The sequence below is a fragment of the Mustelus asterias genome, chromosome 14 (assembly GCF_964213995.1).
Source record: "Mustelus asterias chromosome 14, sMusAst1.hap1.1, whole genome shotgun sequence".
NCBI lineage: Eukaryota > Metazoa > Chordata > Chondrichthyes > Carcharhiniformes > Triakidae > Mustelus > Mustelus asterias.
In genome coordinates, this window is record NC_135814.1 from 43,870,554 (window position 1) to 43,883,258 (window position 12,705).

Below are 12,705 nucleotides of genomic sequence, written 5' to 3' on the forward strand. Positions count from 1 at the left end.
CTTATGAACATCAATACCATCCAGTCCAACAGCCTGCATCTCAGTACTCCCCTCAAAATCACTGTCCCTCTCCACTGTGAATACCGACGAAAAATATTCATTTAGTGCCTCTCCTATCTCTGCAGACTCCATGCACAACTTCCCACTCCTGTCCTTGACTGGCCCTAATCTTACCCCAGTCATTCTTTTACTCCTGACATACCTATAGAAAGCTTTAGGGTTTTCCTTGATCCTACCTGCCAAAGACTTCTCATGTCCCCTCCTGGCTCTTCTTAACTCTTTCTTTAGGTCCTTCCTGGCTAACTTGTAACTCTCAAGCGCCCTAACTGAGCCTTCACGTCTCATCTTAACATAAGTCTCCTTCTTCCTCTTCACAAGAGATTCAACCTCTTTAGTAAACCACGGTTCCCTCACACATCTGCTTCCTCCCTGCCTGACAGGTACATATTTATCAAGGACGCATAGTAGCTGTTCCTTGAACAAGTTCCACATTACAATTGTGCCCATCCCCTGCAGTTTCCTTCCCCAACCTATGCCAGCTCAATCTCGCCTAATCGCATCATAATTTCCTTTCCCCCAGCTATAACTCTTGCCCTTTGTATATACCTATCCTTTTCCATTGCTAAAGTAAACGTAATCGAATTGTGGTCACTGTCACCAAAGTGCTCACCTACCTCCAAATCCAACACCTGGCCTGGTTCATTACCCAGTACCAAATCCAATGTGGCCTCGCCTCTTGTTGATCTATCTACATACTGCGTCAGGAAGCCTTCCTGCACACACTGGACAAAAACCGACCCCTCTAAAGTACTCGAACTATAGCTTTTCCAATCAATATTTGTAAAGTTAAAGTCCCCCAGTACAACTACCCTGTTACTTTCGCTCCTATCCAGAATCATCTTTGCAATCTTTTTTTTCTCTACATCTCTGGAACTTTTCGGAGGTCTATAAAAAACTCCCAACAGGGTGACCTCACCTTTCCTGTTTCTAACCTCAGCCCAAACTACCTCAGTAGACGAGTCCTCATCAAATATGGGTGGGGCCTGATGGGGGTGGGGCCCCACTGCCACTCTGCAGTCGGGATCGGTGGGGGAGGGAGAGAGGCCAGTGATCGGGGCTGGCCTGGCCATTGGGGGAGGGGAGGATTTTCACGGCCGGCGATGAAGGGGTTGTGGGGCTGGCCAGCAATCGAGAGGCCGGCAGACAGGGACTACTGCGCATGTGCTGATCTCGGTGCTGACAGATCGGCGCATGCGCAGTGGCCCACTCAGCGCTGTGCTGCCGGCCTCCCGGGTGGGGACAGGCGCCGCCCCTGCGTGATTCATGCTGAGGCACTCTGCAGTGCACAGAGTGTAGGAGATTCTTTTTGAGGCTGCCACTGAAAAAAACAGCGTGATTTACTCCAGTTTTCACGTGAATTCAACACTTAGAATTTTTTTGTAAAAACTGCCCCACTGTGTGTATATTGTTCCAATGTGGCTGTTTTGCAAATACCATCAACCTGAAAAATAGTTGACTAATATTTCAGTTATTGCAGAATGTATAGTATGATCTTTACTTTTCCCATGCTTTCCTTCCTGAAAGATGATAGAAGTGTAGAATGTATTCTAAATTTGCTTAGCTAGTCACTGCTGTATAACTGATTTGCCTTCAATTACGGGGAACAGATAATTGCTTTAGTTTCTGAAGATGCTTGGTATAGATATTATAGAACTTAATGAATATCAGTAGAACTAACATGAAATCACACACATACATTATTGCACTGGAAAATTCATTTGGTCAAATCTGCTTGGTGGCTGAGCAATCTTAATTTGAAATACAAGGGCCCAAATCTTCCACATTTCTAGTTGGGTCTTCCAAGTCTGGCTTCTTCAGAAACGTGAAACATACCGTCCTACGGAGAACTCTTCTGTAGCACTGTAGCGTCAGGGTAGACACGCTACAGTACTAAAGTGAATGAGTGAATGAATGATTGAATTAATGGACAGCATGATAGAGCGGGTAGATGTGTGAGGTGGCGGGTGGGTAGGTAGATTGAGGGGTAGTTGGGGCTGGTTGGGAGGGATAGTCAGGTCAGGGGGCGTCAGGTCTGGTCAGGGGATAGCACGATCGGGAACGGTAGTCATGATGCATTGGGAGCTTGTTTTTTGGTGGGGGGCAATGCAAGGGTGAGCAATTGGGGGATCAGTTCTGTGGTTAGCCAAAGTTAGTATAGGATTTTTCTGTCTAACACTTCCAGCTGAGAGCCATGGAACTGTCCGAAATCTTTGACTCTAGCTCAGAGTCGGAGACTTTCGTGTAGGCTCCCAGGGATAAAGGGAATTACTTGTTAAGTTCAAACTTCCTGGGCAATTCCCACAGAGGTCAGCACATTGGAACTTCTGTGGAGTCCCACTGCACATCTTGGGTTGTGTGTCTGGTCTCCAACAATCTGGAGACCAGAAGATCTGGGCCAAGATCTCCAAGTAATTGACAATGAAACTTTGCTCTAAACTACTGAGATTTACATGGCTTAAAAATATTGACAAGTATATGAACAGTAAACAAGTAATGGTTTAAATTGCTTTTAAATTGCTCAAAAGCTCATTGGCAATCAGATATTTGGGATACTACCATGCAAATGTTGGAAATGGTTAATATCCAAACTACTTACCCATTATAAATCATTCATTTGCTCATCAAATAAGCCTGTTATATCAAGAACAGACATATATGAGGGAGGGGGAAGGGAACAACATTATTTTAGGTACCAGTGTCAACATGAAGCACTTCAAGTTCAGATATAGCAAAGCTACATGCAAAATAAAGTCCCCTGTAGCAGAATAGAAAAATCATAGATTCCCTACAGTGCAGAAGGAGGCCATTCGGCCCATCGAGCCTGCACCGACAACTATCCCACCCAGGCCCCACCCCTCCCAATTGCACGTATTTACCCTGCTGGTCCCCCCGACACCAGCTAAGGGGCAATTTAATATGGCCAATCCACCTAACCTACTACAGCATGTGCCTTTGCCAAACTCAAGAGGAGCAGCTTCTACTTCACCAGACCTTCTCCCCCCAATTTCATTTTTCATACCAATCATAAACTGATCAGGGTAACACCGCCAACTAGTGTCAAGCTGGATTCAGTTATGTGCAAGAAATTAGATAAAGATTTCCCAAACTTATTTCCCACAGGACTCTTACAGCCAAGAGACAGAGAAAATCTTCCTCCCATGTGTCTTGATCGAACTTGGAACACAAGTTCCAGAGGTAAAATCCAACTTCACTGTACACACAGATCCCCAACGCAATTGGGCGTTTTCAGCTTTTTTGAATAGGCAGGAGATTATGATCATCTATGAAGTATCCAGTATAATATATTGTAGCTATGGGGTAAATGTTAGTCCCAAGGCATGCAGAAGGTGCATGTTTTGGTTTACTACAGATTATTTTTTTCATGCAATTAGTCTTTTTGTATTTTGCCAAGACAGCAAGCTTGGGTAAGAAAGGTCAAAAAGGGAATTTGAACCATATTAAGAACAGTTTCTTGGTTAGAATAAAGTTGAACAAGAACTTACATCAGAAACTCACACAAAGTACTTGAAACAAAATTTCATCATTCAGGGTTTTTAAAAAATAGAACTGAGCCTTGAAATGTGGGCTGCCTTGAAAGGTGGTGGGTCAACTTATTAAGCTCTGCAATTCCTTGTAGCAGCTAGATACAACTCAGGAGTTTGATACAACTGAGGGGCATTCAAGGTTACTTCAGAGGGAAGGTGAGAGTTATTCACATTAGTGTGGAATTGGAGTCAAATAAAGGCCCTTTGTTCAGTGACTGGTCAAAAATAATGACATCAAGAGAAACATAATGGGGTAGATTTTGCTGTAGCATCTAATGACATCTGCTGTTGGTTATACTTGTTTCTGCACCCTTCAGCTCAAAACGTTTTTGCCCACCTAAGTTGTTGCAAGTGCGAGCTGATAATGTTGCAATTACAGAAACAGGGCGTCTTGGACCTGAGTGGACAGGAGAAGCAACCGTATGTCTCCTTAATGAATCAGATTGAAGGATTGAGAAATAAACAGTGGAAGGAAATTTAAAACGAGTGCCTTCAGTGTGAAACCAGATACAGAAAGAGTAAAAGAAAGGTGAGATTATGAGAGATGGAAAACAAAATTTAGCATTTCTAAAACCTCCAGCAAAATGCCTGAAGGAATGAAACTCCACAATTGTAACCGTTAATTTTCAAGTGTCAGAAAGATTGATTGGCAGTAATTATCATGTTGGTTAGAGCACTTGCAACTGAAACGAATGACAAAACTTAACTTTCTGTGACAAGCTTTTGTCAGCAACTTTGACATTCAATGCCTGGTGAAGCAGTTAGCAAAATGCCAGTTTCATGAAGGTGACAAGAATGGTGACAACTCAGAAAGCAACTTTTGGATACTGGCATTTAACCACACATCTCCTCCTCACCTGAAGTTGTACTGTTTATGCATAGATAATTGTGAGTATATGAGCCTCAATGCTACTTCAACAACAAGATCCAAACAATTGGAAATTTGGGCTCATGTCACTAAATAACTAAGAATGCAATGGGAATACTTTATATGCAGCACTGACTTTGGGATGTTTGACTTACCTGTTGCGGTCCTCTTATCTCTGTTGATGCTGGTCGAACCATTTGAGGAGATTCAACATTTAGAAAAGGCTTTGAAGGTTTAAGAGCAGAAGGACCTCTAAATGTGGTCTTATCAACTGTGGCACCTATGGAAGTATGAATGTCAGTAGATTTTCCTTGCTCATCACAGAAAGCATGTGTTCCATTATTATTTGGTCCCACAGTAAATGTTTCAAATAAAGTGCATTCTTCCTTGTTTTTCTGTTCCAAATTTTGGGTATCATCTTTCAACAGCACCTCTTCATCTTTACATGTCGGATCTTCAAAATGAGTTTTTGGTCTTAGCTTTTCTGGTGTGCTGTTTAGGAAATCATAGTCGTTGTCTGAAGGTGGGAATTTGACATCTAGATCAGACAGAGACTCAACAACTGGAAGTTTCTTCTGCTGCATTCTGCAGCTTTGTGTTCCAATCGCCCTCTTGGACATACTTTTGTCCTTCCCAACAAAATGTTCTTCTACATGTTCGTCTTCTTCATCTGTACACTGTATAGGCATTGAGAAAGACATATCTAGAATAATAAACAAAAAGTCAAGAATTGGATCACAAACTCCACAGAAATTCAAAAGAAAACAAAAGAAAGTAACATGTCTTAGAATTCAACCTGAAGGGCAATGTTCAAGCTATTTATGTTATAATTTGTACTTTTCCCCCCATTAGCACATTACCAGGAATATTATATTCTCAACAGCACTTTCCAAACCCGTGACCTCTTTCAATTAGAAGGACAAGGGCAGCAGATGCACGGGAACACCAACACCTGCAAGTTTCCCTCCAAGCTACACACCATCCTGACTCGGAACTATATTGCCATTCTTTCACTGTTGCTGGGTCAAAATCCTGGAACTCCTTCCCTAACAGCACTTTTGATGTACCTACACCACATGGACCTACTTGCAGTGGTTCAAGGAGGCAGTTCATCACCATCTTCTCAAGGGCATTTAGGGATAGGCAATAAAAATAGGGAATTTACTCGGATGCATTAAGTCCATCTCTAATAATTAAATATTTGCATTCTGTTCCTTTAGCTAGATCCTGATAGATAAAGCAAATTACACAGAGCGGAGGATGGGAAATAACTATACTTAATGTAGCACACAACTTGTTCCAAACAGAAATGTTAACCTTTTTTAACCTGTGAGAATAAATGTCAGTTTTCATCAATACCTGGGAGGCCATTTAATTCTGGCCAATACAATTTTTAAAAATTGCTCTGGAGTTCGAACACCAGCATCCATGGCTGGAAAGGACAGCAGTCAACATCTTAGTTTGACAGCTGATTACTGACTTCTTCTGCAAGCCCGACGCAGCAGCATGGATTGCTATGATGTACCTCCATGCATGAAACTCTCAAACATTAAAGTCCTGGTTTTTCAATCATCATTATTTTATAATGAATGGCTTACCCACATGTATTAAAATAACAGCGACTGGAAAATCTAGGTTGAAGTGTCTGATTTCTATCCTGTCACATAAGGAGGTCTTAATTAGAAGCTAAAGGCCTCTTCACAGAGAAAGAGAAGAGAAATATAGGCCTCCGAGACCAAAGACAATAGTAGCAAAGTTCTCAAGGATGAGAATGGTGTGTGGCATAAGGGAAGAAAGGGGATAGCTAAATATACCTACAAATGAGCAAATTGAACATTTTTGAAAACATTTCATCTTCTCGAGGTTAAAATGAGTAGCCATACACAGTTTGAACCTTGCTGCTACATTTTGAAATACAGAGTTGATCTGTTTTAACATTTTCCACTGTAGACTTATTGCCAGTAATCCTTGTATTTAAAAAAAACCAAAAACAAAATTGAAATTTTAATGCTGCCAACCCAACTCACTGCACTACAAGGTGACAATCAGTGGTCTAGTGCTTGTCCACAGAGAGGGAAAATTGGGGGCCAAGCGAAATTGGGCTTGTACACTTTCCAATGTCTGCTCGAGAATAACACTGGTATAATTCAAAGACTCATTTGCTTCCCCACCCCTCCCTCCAAACTAAGGAACAATGTGTGACTGGGAACTGCCTAAAGGCAGAAACAAATGTATGGCAAAAGTTGTATTTCTATTTCATAAGTTTCTTCAAAGCTACCTGAAGTGAAGGAATGTTTACATCCCTTTCCAACTCACTACAGAAGTAACCAATTGATGGAATTTACCTTTATCAACAAACAGTGGGGTTGTGAAATCAATATAGCTGTTTTGTCAAGTCAATCAGTGTTTATTGGAAAAATCTTGTAACTACGTGTTCATCACTTTAGTGTCATTGGACTTCTATAACATTTAAACTAAAGCTCACAATTCATTCTAATGCTGGCACGTCTAATATTAAACATTCATTTTCAGCAGTACCTGTAATCATTACTTCATTGATAAAGACAGATCTTATATTTTTAGTATTATCAAATTAGAAATGAAGAGAAAAGAACTCATATTCTGCAACCATTGATAAATTTCTAATACTACTTGGATCACTTGAAAGATTTCTACAGATTAAATTTTGATTTCACTTCTCATTCCTTGCCCATTTCATAAATGTTAATTTATTGGAAACTTATGCCGAGGGTTTTAAGATATTTAATTATTACAGTTAAATTGGTAATGCACTTCTAAAGGCTGACATGAATTACAAATATGCAATATCGGACAGCATGGTATAATTAATGAGCAGTCTTCTATATTGCGTTTTCAATGCTGTTTAGAGAGGCTGCAGATTTTTCCTCTGTAATTAAATGTTTGTCCATCAGTTTTTTTAAAAGTTGTTTCAAATATGGTGAAAATACAAGGAAGAAAATAAATGTTTCAGATAACGAAGATTTACAAGGAAGGATATGACATTCTAATTAGTGGAAAATAATCCAGGTATGCATTTTGCAGTTTTACAAAGATGCCTTTCGATTCCCTCCCTAAATGACGGAAGTACAATGCAAAGGAAATGTGCACAGTACTCACTTATTACTTCTTTGTTGTAGTTATATATACTCAGAAGTTCCGTTTGTTTCTTTGTTAAGGCAGACAGTTGTTCAAATTCTTGACAAACCTCCTGAAAAGCAAAGTCCAACGAATCTCTGTAATAAAATTATTGGTATGTCAGAAAAACGGATTAATGTTAATTTTCCTATATAAATCACTTGCCATTACACAGCCTTCTTCAGTTGAAAGGAGGGACGGTCTAGGTCTCAGACTTGGCCGTGACCATAATCAATGCTGTTACACGATCAGCTGACAGAAGGTGCGCTTATAGCAAAGTAGAAAACTGCCAATTTTTCACATTTCCTGAACCTGTGATCATCTGGTTGGGAGGCAGGCCACCAGGTGGTGATAAGAACCACATTCTGAATAAATGGCTTTATTTCTTTGTGCAGGTATGAATACCAGCACCCCTTTGCATCAAACCTTTAGATATAGGAGCAATGACATTTATTGAAGTGGTAACCTATAATATTTTGGAACTAAGTATTAGTTTCATGGGAGAATATCACATTTGGAACTAATTCCTCAACACAGAAGTCGAATGTTTTATAACCAGTCTATTCTGCCAAGTTTGTGTCCAATTTAAATTTGGCATTTACAATGATCCAGCACTAGACTGGCACTATAAATCCTGCTGAATTACTACTTCAAGCTCATACCAGCATGGCAAGATAATCACCCCTTCAGGGGTTGGGATCATGCCAGTAGGAATTCAGAGGTACTTCACTGAAGACTCTGGCAGAAATGCAAGCTGGCTTCGCTATGCTGGCACCCCCTGTACCCATCTATAATATATCTGGTCTGCTTTCATTGATGGTTTATTACTACTACCAGTTAATAACTGAATAAAAGGAGCTTGTGAACTGTAAAGTGTGCTCCAATAACACACAACATACAAGAAACAATTCACTTTTTCTTTCAATTTTCTTCCCTCCTCTGGTTGGGATACAGTTTCCAAAATGTGAATAACTCACGCAAGAGACCATTTTTCAAGTCTAAGGCCATGTGTCAATGGACCCCCTGAGCTGTGGTGGGCATCATAGCCAAGCACCTTATACCCATATGTACAAGCTTCCAGGGGGTCACTGTATAGTGATGAGGAGCAAGATACTAATTTGATTTTTTTCCCCAACCAAGCCAAGAGTACAAGGGCTAATTGTGATTTCATTATTACTATTCCATGTGAGATCAACTACTAAGCACAAATACTGGAGCCTTCTGCTCTGTAGGACAAAGTTCTGCCTTCCACACACTAGATTAAGATTATATCATATATTTAATTTTATTTCGTCAAAAATGTTGCTGCAAAATACAATCTTCCAGATGGGATGGTGAAACACTTAGAATGACTGTGTATATTAAAAAAGAATGCCATATCTCATGGCACCGCTCAGATATGGAAAGAATGGAAGTTTGTGAAAGCTGGGACAATTGTCAATTGTTGGGTGGAGGCAGAGTAAAAGTGGAGGGGAAATGGAAAATCTTCATGGAACAGAGAAAGATCATAATTGAAGATCAGAAGGGAACAAAGGTAATGGAAATAAAAAAAGGCTTTAAAAAAGTCCAAGTAAATGCAGTCAGATATGAATAATTCATTTATTCTTGGGTTTGACTTTAAAACAAAGAGGTTGGGGGAAACAGAGGCCAGGGAAAGAAATCAAATTAAAGATAAGGAGAAGCAAATGATCCCCAAGACCTGAAAATGTAGGAAGTCCTTTACAAATTGTACTGGAATAAGGGTGGCCTGCATTGGAATCAAACCTTACTCCTGCAACTGCATAGATTGCTTATTATGCTCTTCAGTTCACATATATTCTCTATTTCTAATTAGTTCACAATGTTTGTGTATGTGTATGGTTAAGACTGTACTGCATTTAGTCAGAGTAGCAGGATACTTTGTCTGGTGTTGTGATTTGATGGGAAATTATCCAGTTATCTTTCATCTGTTGGATAACGGCGCAGTGGTTAGTACTGCTGCCTCACAGCGCCAGAGACCTGGGTTCAATTCCCGGCTTGGGTCACTGTCTGTGTGGAGTTTGCACGTTCTCCCATTGTCTCCGTGGGTTTCCTCTGGGTGCTCCGGTTTCCTCACACAGTCCGAAAGACGTTCTGGTTTAGGTGCATTGGCCATGCTAAATTCTCCCACAGTGTACCCAAACAGGCGCCGGAGTGTGGTGACTAGGGGATTTTCACAGTAACTTCATTGCAGTGTTAATGTAAGCCTACTTGTGACTAATAAGTAAACTTAAACTTTAAACTGCATAAACAACTTATATGACTTGAAAGGACTTTTTCATTGATTTATCATCTTAGAAATGCTACTGGGGTACAGCTATGTCAGATTAAAAATGACAGTCAAGAATTGCTTTGAAAGAATAAATGTGGCACTCAATTTATTGAAATGCAGCCTTTCGAGTAGTTGATCTAAATTTCAGTTAATTAGCATGCTTGCTTTGTTTTTTTTTAAGTAAATGAGAAAAGTGGGACACTTGGGTTTTCATTCAGCTGCAGCTAAATTTAGTACACCGCTTCTTTTAATTATAAATAGATTTTTTTTCACATCAATTGGATGAGATTGAAAGCCTCAACCAGATTTATATATAAACGTAGTACTTTCATAGCAAACATTAGCTGCAATGATTGATATGTGACTTGGCACCTGCAGTATGAGGTACAATTGGAATTAATTTTTTAGAATAAATAATACGGAATACCAGGATGGATATGTTGTCTTCACAAAAGAAGGCACTATAAAATCCACTGAAGTGATACTTAAGCTGGCTGTCAAAGAAGCAATCCAAACTAACAGTATGTGGAGACAATTCTTTGGCAAAATGGCACATACAGGAATTGAAAAACTGATCAGGGTCCCAAGGGTATTAATTTACTGGTCTGTCCATTCCATCAACTTTCAGAGCCAGAAAGACTTGTTAAAACGTGTCCAAGGTATATTTTCTGCACCCACATTTGAGGCCACGGAATTGATGCTTTGAAATATTTTTGTTTATGAGTCAATCCAACCATATATTTCGGGTTTAGCCTCCTTGAATATTCATTGCAAACTCCCAGCCCCACATCAGGGACTCTGCAACTGTAATTAAAAGTGGAGTTAATTTTGTTAACAGTAAGTGCATCACAGCGGCAAGGTATTGCTGCAAGTAATGGCACACAAACAGCTGTGCAGCTCCATGAAAATATGGTTGCTCCACTTAGCATCATAGGGCACTCCCTGCACAAGAGCCATCTGGACTATATGAAAGATGGTGGAACAAAGAGTACACAAGGTGGCTTACATTCAGAGGACTTAGCTACATATGATAAATACATTTTCCTGCTTCAGAATATCTGGCAGAAATAACCAGGATTTCCCTACACAGAGTGTAGGAAAAATATGGACACTACAAAAAAAATTTGTCTCAACTTACTCTGCTTTGACTGAGTCTGCAAGCAAAGCACTGAAGTGACCTTGTAGCTTTTTCTCAGGTTCATAGGCAATATTGCAGCAGGGCAAACTCTGCTACCACAACTTAAAACTGTAACTATTATTATGTTACCATTGTCTTGTATTTTGTGGGACACATATTTTAAAAATCTTAAAAGTGTTTCAATTGCAGGATGATTGCAACTGTACTGTATTTGAAAATGCAAATACACACCCAAGATGCATTCTCTCAAGTCACTGAGTTTAACTAACAATGGGCAAAGCAGGAGGCAGAGGCCTTCCTGGAATACATAGTCCAAGAGATAGTCTGGCCTCATGGAATGGATTGACCGAGGAAAACAATTAGAAGCGGGTGATCATCTATCAGCATGGGAAGAAGTGCAAATAGGAAGTACAGTTCTGGAGTCCCTTATGTAAACGCCTTACCAATTAAGTTATCAGTAAAGAAGACAGTGAGTCAAATACGGCACCCAGAAGGATCATAATCAACCCAAAATATTAATTCTGTTCCTTTCCTCAGGTACTGGTTGATCTGCTGACTCTTTCCAAAATCTTCTGTTTTTACATCTAGAAGGAAGGCCTGGCACAATGGGAAAGGTCCTTGAATGCAATGACCTTTCCCAAACCAGTGCCCGTCATTCCTGCAATTCCATTTTTGAATACTTTCGATCAAGTTTCTTTCCCAATCACAGCAGTGAAATAATTCTAATCAAAGTTGCAAATTACACCTATGCCTTCTATGTTTTCTCTGAAGATTTTGGCGTGATTGCTTACAACATCGCCTGCATTGTCTAGCTCTATGAGCCTGTTTTTGCTTGGTTTCATTCTTAGTTATCCAATCATAACCACAGCTTTTCAGAAACTGTTACCTCTGAAACCACCAAAGCCCAAAGGTCTATTATGCCATTCAGCCCCTTGAGTCTGCTCAGATTTCTTTTAAACCTTTGTGCAAAAGAAATTTCCTGACATCAGCCTAAATGGCCAAACTCTAATTTAAGGTTATACCCTTGTTCTGAACTCCCCCAACCAAAGGAAACAGTTTCCCTCTATCTACCCAACCAACTCCTTTAATTATCTTAAACACCTCATTTAGTTCACCCTTCTACACATCTTCTATACTGGAGGGAATACAAGCATAATCTAAACAAATTGTCTTTGTAATTTAGCCTCATTATCAGTCTGATGAATCCAAAGCCAAGGATTCCTTCCTGAGATGCCATGTCCAGAACTGAATGTGATCTAATCAGGGTTTCATATAACCAACATAATTTCCACCTCTTTGTTTCCCAGACCCCTTGAGATAAAGGCCAACATTCCATTAGCCTCTTGAATTATATTCTGCGCTTGTACATTTAGTTATTTCTGTAATTGGAGCCTTTGTTCCTCCACAGTTTCCACTTTTCATTCTTGGCCAATCTATTTAATTTGGCCAGATCCCTTTACACGCAAGTAGGTAATAATGGTGAAAGAGATGGGTAGCAATTATTGGTGTCATGTGCGTGAGATTCAGCAAATTAGACATTAATTTGCAACTGCAAAGAATGCCATTGATACTGAGAACATAAGTGTTCATGAAACCAAGTTTCCTCAATATTGTTACATTTGATCAATATAACTAAAATATTTGGCAC

The 12,705-nt window shown here is 39.9% G+C and overlaps 1 protein-coding gene across 8 annotated transcripts in view; it reads right to left on the bottom strand.

The window, feature by feature from the left end:
- The window catches only part of tank (TRAF family member-associated NFKB activator), a 69,971-nt gene that overhangs the window by 16,071 nt on the left and 41,195 nt on the right, over positions 1 to 12,705 (bottom strand). For all 8 annotated transcript variants that reach the window (XM_078228251.1, XM_078228252.1, XM_078228248.1 and 5 more), the window contains 2 exons: positions 7,612 to 7,727; positions 4,629 to 5,176 (listed from right to left, as the gene is read on the bottom strand). In XM_078228251.1, the coding sequence (XP_078084377.1) occupies positions 4,629 to 5,176; positions 7,612 to 7,727 (664 nt within the window). The remainder of the gene's footprint in view (positions 1 to 4,628; positions 5,177 to 7,611; positions 7,728 to 12,705) is intronic.